This window comes from Hypanus sabinus, chromosome 12 (assembly GCF_030144855.1).
Source record: "Hypanus sabinus isolate sHypSab1 chromosome 12, sHypSab1.hap1, whole genome shotgun sequence".
Taxonomy (NCBI): Eukaryota; Metazoa; Chordata; class Chondrichthyes; order Myliobatiformes; family Dasyatidae; genus Hypanus; species Hypanus sabinus.
Genome location: NC_082717.1, coordinates 54,805,612 through 54,822,682, shown reverse-complemented (window position 1 = coordinate 54,822,682; position 17,071 = coordinate 54,805,612). Strand labels below are relative to the sequence as shown.

At 37.9% G+C, this 17,071-nt stretch overlaps 2 protein-coding genes and 1 long non-coding RNA gene across 8 annotated transcripts in view; 2 read left to right on the top strand and 1 right to left on the bottom strand.

Moving 5' to 3' along the window:
* cfap36 (cilia and flagella associated protein 36) overlaps positions 1-1,698 on the bottom strand; it is a 107,360-nt gene extending 105,662 nt beyond the window's left edge. For 2 of the 3 annotated variants that reach the window (XM_059985974.1, XM_059985975.1), the window contains exons 1-2: positions 1,475-1,698; positions 1,139-1,203 (exon numbers count right to left, since the gene is read on the bottom strand). In XM_059985974.1, the coding sequence (XP_059841957.1) occupies positions 1,139-1,203; positions 1,475-1,568 (159 nt within the window). In that variant the 5' untranslated portion in view covers positions 1,569-1,698. The remainder of the gene's footprint in view (positions 1-1,138; positions 1,204-1,474) is intronic. The other variant, XM_059985976.1, reaches the window with a different exon arrangement.
* Positions 1,672-3,315, top strand: LOC132402901 (uncharacterized). The gene is made up of 3 exons (XR_009515120.1): positions 1,672-1,800; positions 2,353-2,624; positions 2,827-3,315. It is a non-coding gene; the product is annotated as an uncharacterized LOC132402901 (long non-coding RNA).
* An 894-nt stretch (positions 3,316-4,209) lies between these two features.
* LOC132402897 (girdin-like) overlaps positions 4,210-17,071 on the top strand; it is a 284,694-nt gene continuing 271,832 nt past the window's right edge. For all 4 annotated transcript variants that reach the window (XM_059985972.1, XM_059985971.1, XM_059985970.1 and 1 more), the window contains exons 1-2: positions 4,210-4,790; positions 4,904-5,004. In XM_059985972.1, coding sequence (XP_059841955.1) covers positions 4,731-4,790; positions 4,904-5,004 — 161 coding nt within the window. In that variant the 5' untranslated portion in view covers positions 4,210-4,730. The remainder of the gene's footprint in view (positions 4,791-4,903; positions 5,005-17,071) is intronic.

Below are 17,071 nucleotides of genomic sequence, written 5' to 3'. Positions count from 1 at the left end.
GAAAGCATGAAAGTGCCTCTATCTCCTTAGGAGTTTGCGAACATTCAGCATTACATCTAAAACTTTGAAAAATTTTTATAGATGTGTGGAGAGTATATTGTCTGTCTTCATCAAAGCCTGGTATGGAAACACGGATGTCTTTGAATGGAAAATCTTACAAAAGGTGGATACAGCCCACTCCATCACACGTAGGCCCTCCCCACCATTGAGCACAGCTACACAGAGTGATGTCACAGGAAAGCAGCATCTACCCCACCACCCAGGTCATGCTAACTTCTCACTGCTGTCATCAGGAAGGTGGTACAGCAGCCCCAAGACTCACACCACCAGGTTCAAGAATAGTTATTACCCCTCAACTAAAAGGTTCTTGAACTACTCATCTTCACTTCCCCATGACTGAAATATTCCTACAACTTACCGACTTACTTTCAAGGACTCTCATCTCATGTTCTCAATATTTATCATTATTTTCATTATAATTACTTCTTCTATTTGTATTTGCACAGTGGTTACATGTCCTGTTGGTACAGTCTTCCATTGATTTTATTATGGTTTTTTTAAACATCACTTTATTGTTTTTACGGAATAAAAAGAAAAAAACACAATATATATAATTCATAAGTTGAAAATATAACAAAGCTGAAGAAAAAATATATTGGAAAACAAAAGAAAAAAAACAAAAAAAAGACACAACCATCCCACCATGGAAAAAAAAGCAGTCAATTCAGTTCATTACTTTCATCATCTTGAACATTATTCTCCAGGAACTTGTAGAAAATGTTCCATATTTCTCAAAATTTTATTATGGTCACTGATTTTATTATGGTTATTTGATTTATTGTGTATGCTCACAATAAAAAGGAATCTCAGGATCGTATATGGTGACAAAGGGTATATGTACATTGATAACACATTTGCTTTGAAATAAAGAATAGAAAATAACAATAAATAAGACAAGATAAAATTGGAGAAAATATATCACAGTACTTCTCGTGAAAACCTTCTGTTTATTGTCAGTTTTATTTTATTATGTGTCTACACCAACATTAAACAGTTCATCAAACATTTTCAATGCACATCAAATCAAATAATTTAACAAATGATACTGAGCTACACTTTGTTAACCAAAATAACTCACCAAATCTTTGTAATCCTGGTGGATTTCTGTATAAGATAACTTGTTTTCTTCTTCATCATCAAAAACTGAAATAAGAGAGAAAAAAACAATCTAATGTGTTCAATAAACACTGCATCTAAGTCTTCCAACCTTACTGCTCCGTCATCCGTAACATATTTTCATGATTCAGTAAAAAGGTGACGGTAAGAGTGATATGAGGATACATTACTCTGAGTTACATACTAGAACTTATGCTGTTAAATCTCAGAAGGCCTAAAACTCTGAGACATGACAAACCATTGTAAATTCCGTTCAATATATGAAGGGAACAGAATGAACATCAATCTAGCTGCTTACCCGCACAATTATGTTCGATAAAATCAGTGACTGGAATAATCCAACACGGGCTGCTCAAAAACCCAGCGATCCCTTCCACTACCCACTCTTCCATGTTCTTTTCTCGGGAGCTGAAAGCAAAACAACTCAGCTCGCCACCAGGACGCCAAAGTTCCCGGATGAAAACTACTCCAAATATGTTTCCTTGACAACCAGGAGCTCAACCTGAAAAGTAACAGTTTGGTCTTTCAAGCCCAAAGAAGACATGCGTCATAACAAGTCAAAGCCAAGTTTGTTCTTCCGAGCTCTGAGTCTCCAGCATTCCGCCTGAGTAATAGACAGGAAAGGTTGTGCGCACAATGCCATTTATGACAGGGTGCTCAAACGCATTGCTTCCATTCGGCCAGCTTGAAGGCCAATTCTGCGCCTGAGTATAATGTTTGTTTTCTTAATTAAGAATATTGGGTGCGTAGCCATCAGATAGTAAAACTGTTTCTATTGCCACGGTCTCTAATTTCAAACATAAATGGAGTACTTTGAGGCATATTGACACTTTTTAAAAGCAGGCTTTTCGCTAAAAGCATAATTTAAATACACTGCTGGCTAGCCCCCGTTTCAAACATGAGTAACTTTCTCATTCAAAATGTTACTACAATACCCCGATCTACCGTATCAAATGTATCTATCAACCCTGTGCTAGCTGACATATATTGTCTCTGTTTCTGTGAAGTGTTTGTAAGGATCTACGCCTGTTGAGATATGATTCTGATGCATTCATCAAACCCTAATGTTACATGTACAAGCACAAACCTAAATTTACAAGGGCTACAGAGTCTTTGGAATAAACTCTAGGTCATTGCAAGACGAAAGTGCCCTTAACTATCTCTTTGTCTTTACAGGTGTTGCCTGACTGACTGAGAACCTACAGCATATTTTTCGCTTAATCTCCAAACAGATTTATTGCACTTCTCCCAATCTCACATGTGATCTCTCTAAATTGGAGAAACCAAATGCTGATTGCTTTGTAGAGTGTCTGCACTCAGTTCCCTGTGGCCATACTGAGTTTGTTGCATGTCATTTTAAATCTCAATCCCACTGCTATTCCAATCTGTCTCTGCTGTTTGGGCAATTTACAACCTTCTGGACAGAACACTGAATTTTCCAACTTCAGGTAAACTGATCTCTGATTGCATCCCATTCTACTAAGTTCTTCCCTTAAGAGTAAATATGCATGCTTAATATAATTTGATATGTTTTAATCATCCCCCATATATTTTGTCTTGTGTCTCACCTTCTCTTCCCAGCTCTGTGTAGAAAGCAGCTGCTCCAATTCTGAACTGACCTGAAATGTTTACTGGTTTCTCCTTCCACAGATGCTGCTTGACTGGCTTAGATCTGTTTTTGTGATCACCCATGATTTTATTGAAAGACAGAGCAAACTCAAGGTGACAATTGACCCATTCCTGATCCTGTTTCTTGTGTGCTTGTATGCTAGCGCGTTGAATTGAAATAAGACAAAATAAAGACCTATGCGGGACATAAATATCGTCTTGGATGTGCAGCTCATATTTATGCTGGATGAATTGCTGCATTGTTATTTGCCTTTATGCAAATATTCAATGACATCAAGGAGACAGAAGCGTGTAGACAGAAGAGACTGGAATCTGGAGAAAGAAAAATAAACTCATGAAGGGCACTCAACGGGGCAAACATCCTACAAGAAGGCAAAGAGATCGTCCATATTTTGGGACGAGACCCTGAATCAAGACTGAGATCCCTTTGCCTCCACAGATACTGAATTCCTCCAGCATTTTGTTCAACGTCATTATTTTTGTCTCCATCCAGACGTGATGTATTGTTGAGATGGAGTAAATAAAGAGCAGTTTCAGTCGTTGAAATCAAATTGATTGGCAAAAGAATAAAAGGAATGCTATAAATGATTTGCATTTTTGAAAAAATGTTTGTTGCAGTGAACAAATAATGCGGAGTTAGGAGGAAAGAGCAGAGAGCCGGCATTGACTAGCGACTCTTTATTAAACGGTTCGCGCAGACTCGATGAGTTGAATTGCTTTAGTTGGGACTGAAGTATCTTTGATCCAATGCACCATTGTTCATTTCCTAAACAATACAACTGCAGACCTTTGTCTCTATGTTTGTCTCTATTCTATATTACTGGATGATGGTATCGGCCTTACGTTGATGATGTAAATTTGTTTTTTTTTAACTGCAATTGCTTCTTATAATTAAAACGCTTAGCATTTCCGCTCTAACGGGAAGGAACCGCAGCGGTACTTTACCATCTTATATCTTCTGTGTTTGCTTCCGTCTCTCACGCCATTACAAAAGTAATCTCAGTTTAAATAATCACGATTAATGCAAACGGGGGGAGGGAGAAGAAAAGCATTTATTAGCTGGATTTAGATGTGTTTTCACATGAACACCATGAAATTTTCATGGGAAGTTTCGCCAATGTGGTTGCAGAATCTGTGCCGTTAGGCGTCACTATTGACCCCTTTTTTTGTGTGTGGCTTTCAGTATTTCAACCAGCATTACCTACGATATGTTCTCAATATATCACAATTGCAAATAATAAATCTCATCATCCGATTTTAAAAAGAATATCCCAATCTTGGCGGGCCTTTTTCCTGGGGGGGGGGTGGGCTGCAGGATTCGGAATGATACACGCTGGGAGGGGTGAGGCGGATGGATTCGGTGAAGGATCATTGAGGGGAGCTCGTGCAGGGTTGTGACACGGCTCAGTGAGTGACGGCGGACGGCCGTTAGTCGGCTCGTGCGGGAGCGGGCGTGCGGTGGCCATCAAAATACCGTTAAGATGCTACCGTATGTTTATCCAGCATCAGCTATCAGCCGTCCCTCTTATTTATGATTTAAGTAAAGGATAGACGGTTAATGAATGCTGAATTGTATTCGTCAGGATTCAGGTTATTCAAAATAATTATTTGTGTTAAAATTCGTCAAAAGAGAACCCTAAGCGTTACAAATGACTGGAGTCTGACGGCTTTCCGTTGGAATTCGCTTCTGCGGGAAGAAGGCAATTTTCTTGAAAGGATGTGGACGCTATAATATATAAACATGAATGTTGTATTGTCTCGATTGCATTGCAATCGATCAATATTAAAATAAGCTGTTTAAACGGATGCTTTGTGAAACTAGCTTTTGGTTCTGCATAGGATGCTAAAATCGGAATACGAAGACAGAAAACAGCAGTGGATTATATATTTTAAGAATTTTCATTTTTTTTTGTTGTTGATTGAAAATGGAGAACGATTTTACCACGCTTGTTGAGCAGTTTATGTCAGATCCCTTGGTAACTTGGGTAAGTACTTTTTAACTGATTTCAAATATATTAATAATTATAATTAAAGAGCTCTATGTTAAAATGCTAATATACAATAATGTTCGATATTTTCAATCCCTGCTCTTTTATAGGTAAAGACTTTCGGGGCGTTAGCTCCGGCAAATGGAGGAGTACTTTTGGAATACATGGAGTTGGTTGACGGCGTCTTTCTTAGTAACATAATGGTTCAAATGTAAGTAAACACATGCATTTGGAAAATTCGTTTTAATATATGTGTTTCCATTTTAAAAATTAAAGTACATCGTAAGATAAAAAGATGAAAAGAATATATTCCACAGAACCCTTTACAGTAGTCTTTTGACGCCCCACGGCGAGACTGGTATTCCCTCGAGAATTCATTCATCATCCTTTTTAAGGAACGATATCCTCATGGGACCAGGGACTCATTTGGTACATTGTACCGTTGTTTTCCGCGCTTCACTTCCTCCCCTATTCTGTGGAACGGTTTGATTTCTAAAGACAATTTTGGTTAATGTTAAGTTTTTTAAAAATCTAGTTAAGGTGATGCAGCATTTCTCTGCACGTAATTGATAGCACACAAGCCTTATTTAGCCGCTTTATGTTTTTTTTTGTAATGTGGTACTTAAGGCATGAAAATCGACGTTTTGAACTTTTTACCCGTTTTATGTTTTAAATGTTGCCATTCTGGTAGCCATAAATGTTTTTGTAGTAGTATTAATATTGCTTTCTACAATAAAATTTGTTTTTTGAACGTATTTGTACTTGCTGTAACATAATGTAAATTTTGGATTTGTTTTTCGCTTAACTGCTCAGTTTCGCACAATTTTATTGACAAATATACCTTGATGTAATATCCTCCACAACGTGTATACAGAGCAAGTTAAAATGTCTAACTTCTATTACCTATTTATTGCTGAGGTTTTATAATTGCAAGAAAAATAGTGTGAAATATGAGGACCAAATGGAAAAGGACATTTAGATTGGTAATTTAGGTAGAAAGAAAATGTTGGAGCAGATGCTTTGTTTAAATTCTGTAATCTCATTCTTTCAAACAATATTATCAACTGGTCTAGGTGTTTAAATCTTAAGGCAAAATGAGTTTGGGATCATAATTGCATACTACTTGTCACAAAACAGAATAATAGAAATAATCAACTGGTTAGGCAGGATCTGCGGAGAGAGAATTTTCAGATTGATAGTCTGCGATCAACATAAAATACCTGGTTTTATTGCAGGTTGCTAGCTTTGGCCATATATTGCTTTTGGACAGGTAATATTTCTCAAATGTCTTGAAAAAATTTTCAAGCCTTCATTGAAGCTTCAATTTGGAACAGCTTGAACCTTCACAGTATTCTCAGGAGAAAGTGAAGTGGATGATTGAGCTCATAATTGCAAATACCACTTAGTAGTTATGCAATAATCATGACTAATCTTCATCTGAACTCCTGAGGGTCTTGGCCCAAAACAGTGATTGTTTATTCTCCTCTATAGATGCTACCTACCTAGCCTTTTGAGTTCCTCTGGCTTCTTAGTGATTGCAAAATTGCTGATACTCGATGCTGCAATCGGAGATTAGAGTTCATTATTTTGGATATTTTTCTTCCAATTTCTGCATCCAACATCTATTTGGATAAAACAAGATAAACCTAAAGCATCAACATCCTGAAATAACTATAAAATGTTAAAATAAACAATTTCTTTACAGACAGCAGCAGCTCTAAGATATGAGTTTCTATTTTCCTTTAGTCTCAATACTAAAGTGTTTCTGCCCTTCAGTATAAATGCTTCTGTTCTGTTTGTATATTATTGTGCATAAGTTGGTAGCTCCTTGGACCTGGGATTACTGTGGGGGTGGTGGGGATGGAATGGTTGTTATGGAGATGTCTGAAATTGCTATGTGGATCCTTGGTATTTAAATAAGCTGATGATCATAGTTATAGAGAAATGGGCCATTTGGCCCATCTACACCATGTCAAAACCATTTAAACTGCCTATTCCCATCAACCTGCACCAGGACCATAGCCCTCCATACCCCTATATCCATGTACCTATCCAAATTTTACTTATACATTGAAATCAAGCTTGTATGCACCACTTGTGCTGACTGCTTATTCCATGCTCTTCTGACTCTCTGAAGTTCCCTCTCATGTTCCCTGAACTTTTCTCCTTTCACCCTTAAACTATGACCTCTGTTTGAAGTCCCACACAACCTCAGTAGAAAATCCCTGCTTGCATTTACCCGATCTAGACCCTCAATTTTGTATACCTTTATCAAATCTCTAAATCTTCTGTGTTCCAAGGAATAAAGCTTTAACCTGTTTATTCTTTCCTTATAACTCAGGTCCTCCAGACCCAGCAACATCCTTTTAAATTTACTGTGTACTAGCAGGAAATTGGAAGCTTAAATTGGAAACAAATGTTCTCAGCAAAAAGTACGGAAGAAGTGTGGCAAATGTTCAGTGGATATTTGTGTGGAATTCTGCATAGGTATGTTCCAATGAGACAGGGAAGCTATGGTAGAGTACAGGAACCGTGGTATACAAAGACTGTAATAAATCTTGTCAAGAAGAAAGAAAAGCTTAAAAAGGTTCTGAGAGCTAGGTAATGTTAGAGATCTAGAAAATTATAAGGCTACTAGGAAGGAGCTTAAGAAGGAAATTAGGAGAACCAGAAGGGGCCATGAGAAGGCCTTGGTGGGCAGGATTAAGGAAAACCCCAAGGCATTCTGTAAGTATGTGAAGAGCAAGAGGATAAGACGTGAAAGAATAGGACCTATCAAGTGTGACAGTGGGTAAGTGTGTATGGAACTGGAAGAAATAGCAGAGGTACTTAATGAATACTTCAGTACAGTATTTACTGTGGAAAAGGATCTTGGTAATTGTAGTGATGACTTGCAGCAGACTAAAAAGCTTGAGCATGTAGATATTAAAAAAGAGGATGTGCTGGAGCTTATGGAAAGCATCAAGTTGGATAAGTTGCTAGGACTGGATGAGATGTACCCCCGGCTACTGTGGGAGGTAAGGTAGGAGATTGTTGAGCCTTTGGCGATGATCTTTGCATCATCAGTCGGAACGGGAGGGGTTCCGGAGGATTGGAGGGTTGCAGATGTTGTTCCTTTATTTAAGACAGGGAGTAGAGACAGCCCAGGAAATTATAGACCAGCGAGTCTTAACTCAGTGGTTGCTAAGTTGATGGAGAAGATCCTGAGAGGCAGGATTTATGAACATTTGGAGAGGTATGATATGATTTGGAATAATCAGCATGGCTTTGTCAAGGGCAGGTTGTGCCTTCTGAGCCTGATTGAATTTTTTGAGGATGTGACTAAACACATTGATGAAGGAAGGGCAGTAGATGTAGTGTATATGGATTTCAGCAAGGCATTTGATAAGGTACCCCATGCAAGGCTTATTGAAAAAGTAAGGAAGCATGGGATCAAAGGGACATTGCTTTGTGGATTTTTATAAATGACTTGGATGAGGAAGTGTAGGGATGGGTTAGTAAGTTTGCTGATGACACAAAGGTTGGAGGTGTAGTGGATAGTGTTGAGGGCTGTCAGAGGTTACAGAAGGACATTGATAGGATGCAAAACGGGGCTGAGAAGTGGCAGATGGAGTTCAACCCAGATAAGTGTGAAGTAGTTCATTTTGGTAAGTCAAATGTGATGGCAGAATATAGTATTAATGGTAAGACTTTGGAATGTGGAGGATCAGAGGGATCTTGGGGTCCATAGGACGCTCAAAGCAGCTGCGCAGGTGGACTCTGGTTAAGAAGGCGTATGGTGTATTGGCCTTCAGCAATCGTGGAATTGAATTTAGAGGCTGAGAGGTAATGTTGCAGCTATATAGGACCCTGGTCAGAGCCCACTTGTAGTACTGTGAACACTCGGCCTTTTCTCCTTGGATCGACGGATGAGAGGTGACCTGATAGAGGTGTACAAGATGATGAGAGGCATTGATCGTGTGGATCATCAGAGGTTTTGTCCCAGGGCTGAAATGGTTGCTACAAGAGGACACAGGTTTAAGGTGCTGGGGAGTAGGTACAGAGGAGATGTCAGGGGTAAGTTTTTTACTCAGAGAGTGGTGAGTGCGTGGAATGGGCTGCCAGCAACAGTGGTGGAGGTGGATATGATAGGGTCTTTTAAGAAACTTTTGGATAGGTACATGGAGCTCAGAAAAATAGAGGGCTATAGGTAAGCCTAGTAATTTCTAAGGTAGGGACATGTTCAGCACAACTTTGTGGGCCAAAGGGCCTGTATTGTGCTGCAGGTTTTCTATGTTTCTTTCATCCTTGTTTACATCTTTCCTGTAGGTGGGTGACCAAAACTGCACAAAATACTCCAAATATACAACTTCATTATACAACTTCAACATACCTGTGATGCCACTTCCAACAGATTATGGACCTTTATTCCCAGATCCCTTTGTTCTACCACCCTTCTCAGTGTCTGACTGTTCATGGTGTAAGACCTACCCTGGCTGGTCCTACTGAAATCCAAAACTTCACACTTGTCTGTATTAAATTCCATCTGTCATTTTCAGCCCATCTAGATACCTCTGCAAGCCATGCTAGTCTTCCTCACTGCCCACTACACCACTAATATTGGCAAATTTACTGATCCAGTTAACCACATTATCATCCAGATCATTGATATAGCCCAATGACAAACAACAAAGGACCTAGCACTGATCCCTGCAGCAGACCACAGGCCTCTAGACAGAGAGGCAACCATCTACTACCATTCTCTGGCTTCTCCCACAAAGCCAGCATCTAATCCAACTTGCTACCTCATTCTGAATGCCGATTGACTGAACCTTCTTGACCAGCCTCCCATGCAAGACCTTGTCAAGTGCCTTACTAACGTCCATGTAGATAGCATCCACTGCCTTGCTTTCATCAACTTTCCTGGTAACTTCAAAACTTTATAAGATTGTTTAGACATGACCAACCACACATGAGGTGGACTATCCTTAATCAGTCCATGTCTATCCAAATTCTTATAAAAATCCAGTCCCTTAGAAAACCTTCCAGTAGCTTTCCAACAAATGATATCAGACTCACTGGCCTATAATTTCCTGGTTTATGTTTAGAGTCTTTTTTTAAACAGTGGAACAATATTGGCTATCCTCCAATCCTCAGGTACCACCCCTGTTGCTAAGGATAATTTAAATATCTCTGCTTCCTGTAGGGTCTAAGGGAACATCTTGTCAGACCCTAGAGATTTATCCACTCTGATTTGCCTCGGGATAGCTAACACCTCCTCTACAATCTGTACAGGGTGCATGAAGTTGATACCATTTTGCCTTACTTCTATATATCTGCAGAATCCCTTGGGATTCTCCTTTACCTTGTCTGTTCGAGCAACATGCCTTCTTTTAGCCCAACAGATTCCATTCTTAAGTGTTCTCTTGCATCATCTGGAAAGATGTAATGCTGAATCATTTTTGATATACAGTATTTGCAATCTCAATTTTATTGTATTATGGTCTCTTTGTAAAATGAATCTCTGTTAACTGAATGACATTTTACAAAAATTAAGTCCTGGCCTACATTCCATTTTCAGCCAGTTAATCAACTGATCCCTTCTGTAATTCCTATCAAATGTTTCCTGCATGCTTTTTCAGCAACTGTTTTGTAATTACATTACTTAACTTAGAAGTAATTACCTGTTCTTTTACCATCTTTCCAAAATATCTAAAAAGTCCCTGCTTTTTAAAGTGGCACAATAAGAGAAAACCTTCTTAAAATGATCTGGTGTTAATTAATGTTGGTAATATTTATTACAAATGTTTAGAATGGAGACATTGATTTTCTCCAGAGTATCACATAAATTTTGGCCATCACATTTTTGTAGGTATGTTTCATTTCAATACCAGCTTTTTCTTGTGCAATTTCTTAATTAATTTCTTCCTAGTAATAAATATATCAAAGTTTTCCCAAATATTAACTACAGTAAGTTTAACAATAATATTAGCCTATTTCTAAATATGTGATTATTTAAGATTCTGCTTTGGTGTTCCTTTTTTTTTGAAGTAGACTTATTTGTTTTTACTAGTTTTATAACTTAAGATGTTAAAATGTGAATTTGTAATTGTAAAATAAATACTTTATTGTTAGATCCTCTAATGTCAAAGGTTTATATTAAATTTGACTTTTTGGTGTGTCAGTGTTTCAAATCCAGATATCGACAGATGGCCAGATATCTGTTGTCAGACTGGTGTCTGGATATAATCTCTGCTATCCCATTTTGTTATCAAATTTCTGATCTGATGGATTTTGGTCAGTATGTCAGTGATTCCCAATGGTTCATTTGTTCATGAAAGTTTACTTTATAGAAGTGCTCAAAAGAGAGGTTAATCATAATGTATTTCCTGCCAATCACTATTCAAAATTTTTTACTGTAACCAATGAATTCTACATTCTACTGGAGAAGGATGCCTTTACTGTTTTTAAACTGCTTTAGATGAAATTGATGTTAGCTGTCATAAGTAGGTTACTCAAATGCAAATAGCTGAAGGTCATCCTCTGCACTGTGCTGCCTATTGACTTTGCGGAGCTGGCCTATTTTGCCAGACTACTTGTCAGTGAAGCATTCTAAGTTCCTAATTTACAAAGGAATCCATTCATCTGTAGTATGCTTATTGTCTTGGAAAAGATCCAGATAGTGACAATTAAGTTGGCCTTTGGTACTGGGCTATTCTGTTGTGTAAATATAATGCTTGAAAATGTTCTGTCTTGCGAATATTAACTAATTACTGTAAATATTAAGAAATACTGATTTGTATTTTAATAGAAAACCTAGGATTTCAGCACAGTTATTCATCAAGTTTTAAAACCTGCAAATAACATAGGGCATGGTTAATTTATTTAGCAGTGTTGCAAATTTACCGTATTTTTTAGAAATTTTAGTTTGAGAAATAAAATCGTAAACTGCACATGAGGAAAGAGAAACAGAAGATGCTGGAACTTTTCAGCTTTGTCACAGCTATACAAGGAAATGCTATACTTATTGTTACTATAGTTATATTCTAGTGAATTGGGGAAAGGAGCAGTGGGGTTGGATAGGATAGCACATCATTCCTCCAATATTTTCCAGTGTTGTCAGTTGTCTTATTTCATAATATTCAGTTTTGAGTCCTAATGCAGGGGTTTAGCCTAAAAAGTTGACTGTTTATTCATTTCCGTAGATGCAGCCTGACCTGCCAAATCCCTCCAGCATCTTGTGTGTGTTTATTCAGTTTATTGTATATTATTTGTCCCTTTTAACTTTGCAGTAATTTTCAAAGCACATTTGTATAACTGTCCTTAATTGCATTATTCATTTTCATGAGATAAGATCTATTCATAACTTTAATTTGGATAAACCCAGCCAAATAACTCAAGTATAATGTATTTGATGTAATGGACTATGCAAATTGTACAGTTCAAGTTTTAAAGTAATTAAATATTGATGTTGGGAAGCTTGTGGTGAATTTTGGTCATTGGGTTATACTGAGCTGGATATGTTCTTTAGCTGTTAGCTGGCTAGATGTCAAAAGGTGTCTGGCAAGGTGTAATGAGACTGCAGAAGCAAGTATTGCTGTAGTTTGCCCCAGTGTTCAAATGGCCTTTGATGTGACGCAAAACTAGTTGTAGAACTTCTAGTCTTGCATGATACTCAAAGTCATGTGTAACGCTTACGCGACCGGCTGGTGTATGTCTAGGGGAAAATTCGTCCACCCACCAACCAGCGCCTCCTGTATACGTGGATGCTGTGAAATACACACTAATACAAACTCACGCACAATATCAAGCTCACACCAGGTACGTTTACAGAATACTCTTTATAAATCTTACTAGAATTAAGTGATTAATAACGATACAATATATGAAGGGAAAGAAAATAGAGGAAAGGCACCAAAACTTATCAGAGTTCAGTCAATTAGTGCACATCGTTGGAGCTCAATCATCGAATCCTCCGACCACTCTTCACTCTTCTCCGACCTCCACAACCCGTGCACCTGGGGTCACCCTCGGTGATCGACCAGCAGTGCCGCACCCGTCCATCTTCCTTGCTGTCTTCTTCCCGACTCCCAAAAAGACGGCGCAATCCCAGCTCTCAGACCCACAAGAGAAAATAACATTCAACCCAAATGGTTAACAAATGAATACAATCCCCGTTATCAGCAACTTTAACCCAAACAAGTTTCGAGAGTGCTCTGCAAGAAAAGCACTCTCTCACCAGTTAGCATAACAAAGAAGCAGTTTTACTTTTAACAAAGAAGCCATTTTGATTAACATACACAGTAAACATGTAAAAAGAAAATAATGTATTAGGATCATGTATTTCCCACATCTCCAGACCTATAATCTTTGTGAAATCTTTGGATTCTGATTTTCCACTGTCTGATTGATCCTGTATAAGAGAAATAGATTTGTAGCAAGGCAGAACTTCACTATTGGTCTCCCACATGGTGTGAAGTGATAGAGGAGAATAACAGATGCACCAAAATCTGTCACTGGACTTGCAAAGTAGGCAATGGATTGCTAATAGTTCCCTTTGGAACCACTGGGCATACAAACCATGGTAATGTTAAGGTATGACCATAAAGTTAGAAAAGTTGAATCTAAGACATTGCATGTATTGAAATCGGTTAATTCAATTTTTTGTTTTATTGATTGCTTTGTCTATGGCAAGAAATATTTTTCCTGGGTGTTTTTTTTTCTTGGAGGGGTAGAAATCAATAATTGGAAAATAACTGAGTATAGGTGAAAATAATTTCGTAGGGTTTACACAAGGTAGACCATAAATCAGATGTAATTACTTTTCTCCTTGATAAAATGTTCATTATTCCTATAAAGAAATAGTTAAAGCAATAGTGGAAAATTTTAATATGAAATGTTTGCCTCATGAACAGAATAATCAATTTCAATTTCATATTTATTGAGGTACAGAGGTGTCATGTTTGATGTCTAGCTAAGCAAACTAGACATTTTCAATGAACTTATTTTTCAAAGTACTGGACAGAATTGTTTTATGATCTGTTATAGAATTGAAATTTCTAATGGAATTCAAAAGAAGTGCTCCAATTATCATAGCTCCTACAATGACTCTGGCTTACGAACTAATAAATCTGAAAGTAAAATAACAAAAAGGGCGAGAAAAATATGTAGTATCCACTATGGCAGCTTCATCTGTCAAAATTATAAACAAGTGCAAAAAAAAATCCCTCCAGCAGTTTAGACAAACTTGAGAAGTTACTCTTTTCATTCCATCTGATGATAACTCATTGAAGTTTTCAGCCCCATAATCTTTTTTTTTTCAAAAGCTATGCTATTTTTTGGTTTAGAATTTCCTGGACAACAAAATCAGTGCTATGTTCAAACTTGTGATCCATAATTTCTTTTAGATTATTCCTTCTCTCCTAAATTGTGCCATTTAATTTCCCAAGATTTATTAGATCCAACTTGGATGTCAGTAAGCTATTGACTGAGACTCCTTCAGGAAATAAAATAATGGATTCTATCCAGCATAATCATTGTCATTTTAAGAGCGCCATTTCAGAAGTGATTTTGAATGAAGCAAAATCAGAAAATGCTGAAGATAGTCAGCAGCTCAGGCAACATCTGTAGAAAGAAATGGACTTAACACTCCAGAACTTTTGTCAAACCATTTGTGGGACTTCAAGGATGATTCCAGATGATAGGGGGCATCCCAATCACAAAGAAGAGGAAATCTGCAGCTGCTAGAAATCTCAGTAACAGGTCTCAGTCCAAAACGTAGATGCTGCCTGGCCTATTGAGTTCCTCCAGCATGTTGTTTTTGGCTATATTTCATCTACTGAATCATAGAAGATGCAGTTGGATCTAGCAACAGCTGATTTAATTACTTTGTACTTGTGGTTAAAATAAGGAATTTTGACATTTTCCATATAACTACATTTATAATTATGTACATTCAGAAGTGGCTGAAAAGGCCTTTCGACAGTACAAATCTTTCTAAGGCTGTTGAAGCTCAGTTGCTGTTCACAAATGCACTCTATTTTGATGATTGGAACAGCAAGGCCTCAAAACTGTTTGGAGATTATGTGACTGTAGAAGATTACTGTAACAGCAAGGATTGTGTGGCATGAGTTGTTGCACAAAATACAACCATTTTTTTCCTATGCAACTTTGAATTGTTTTTGAATCAAATATACTATTTCTACCTATTAAAAACATACCAGAATGAAGTTGTGTATCTTTTCATTTGACATTATCTCATTTATGCTTTAACATGCTCTTGGATGATCATACTCCTTCCCTGTCAAGTGCTTTACCCACCTCTTCTCTCGTAGAATTACAAAATGGTTGTAACTCAGAAGGAGATCATTCAGTCTACTATATCCAAGCCGGCTTTATCAGAAAATCCTACTCTCCTATTTTCCTATATAACTATGCAAACTATTTTCAGATTCTTATCCAGTTCCCTTGCAGAAAACTGAAAGTGATGGTTGTGATATTGAATACAGTAATCTATTAATTTTGTTGTTATTTCAGTTGTCTAAGTACTCATGTGACGTCGTTTGTTGAAACTATCCAACAGCTAACTCTTCAGTATTCACCACCATTGCCTAAAACTTTTCAAACATGATGCCAATTACTTCATGTCATTTGGTGATGTCATCAATCATGAATGTGAGAAGTTCAAATTAGGTAATATGACTGAATCACAGTTCAAATATTTGACTTTTATTTGTGGACTTTAGCCACTTGGTGATGTAGACATTGACAAACAGCTCCTGGCTAGTGTAGAGCAAGACTCTGATATGACTCTACAAGCTGTCACTCAAAAATGTTGGCATTTGCTCAACCTGAAACATGATTCCAACCTGGTTGAGCAGAACCATGTCAGTGCAGTTTCCAGTGGCCCGGACATCATCATTTAGTAGGTCTCCAAGTTGCTAACCACAGCTTGTTAGAACAGTGGTGTAGGGCATTACACAAGAAACTGCTAATACAAGAATGTCATTTACAATGCCATGGTCACAGGGATTTTTGCCATCCTTCTAAACAAGTGAAACACAAGGACAAGAAGTTTCAAAGCCCATCAAAATTTACAAGTAGTTTAATGATTACATTCAAAGTTGATTTTTCCACCAAGGAGACGATATGTCAACATATTTATCAACAATTAATTGGTCAAGCTATGACTCATATGGTCAGACATCACAGTTGGATACAGAATAGGCTTGCCCACAGAAGGTAAAGGGGTGGTTGTAGATGGTTTGTATTCTGCATGGAGGTTTGTGACCATTGGTGTTCCACAGGCAAATGTTCTGGGACCCCTCCTCTTGTGAGTTTTGTAAATATTTGAGGATGAAGTAGAAGGGTGGGTTAGTAGGTCTGCTGATGATGCAAAAGTTGGAAGGGTTGTCAAAGGATATAGTGGGACATTGATAGGATGCAGAACTGGGCTGAGGAGTGGCTGATGGACTTCAACCCAGATAAGTGTGAAGTGGTTCATTTTGGTAGGTCAGATTTGAAGACAGATTCATACTAATGGTAAGACTCTTGGCAGTGTAGAGGATTTTGGGGTCCATGTCCATAAGACACTCAAAGCTGCTGTGCAGGTTAATGCTGTTAAGGTGCAAGATGGCATTCATCAACTATGAGATTGAGTTCAAGAGCTGTGAGGTAATGTTACAGGTATATAAGACCTTGTTCAGACCCCACTTGGAGTACTATGTTCACTTTTGGTCGCCTCACTACAGGAAGAATGTGGATGCTATAGAAAGATTTCAGAGGAGATTACAAGGATGTTGCCTGGCTTGGAAGGCATACCTTTTGAGAATAGGTTGAGTGAACTTGGCTTGTTCTCTTTGGAGTAACAGAGGATGAGATGTGACCTGACAGCTGTATAGGATGATGAGGGGCATTAATCGTGTGGATAGCCAGAGGCTTTTTCCCAGTGCTAAAATGGCTAACACGAGGGGGCATAGTTTTAAGGTGTTTGGAAATAAGTACTGAGGGGATGTCCGGGTAAGTTTTTCATGTAGAAAGTGGTGGGTGAGCTGAATGCATTGCTGGCGGTGGTGGGAGTGAATACAATAGAGACTTCAAGGAGCCTTTTGGATAGGTACAAGAGAGTGAGTTTGTTGAATGCCTAAAAGATAGCTTTTTAAAGCAGTTTGTCATTGAGCTCACTAGGGGATCAGCTATACTGGATTGGGTGTTATGTAATGAACCAGAGTCAATTAGGGAGCTTAATGTAAAAGAACCTTTAAGAAACAGTGATCACAATATGTTTTGAGTTCAATTTG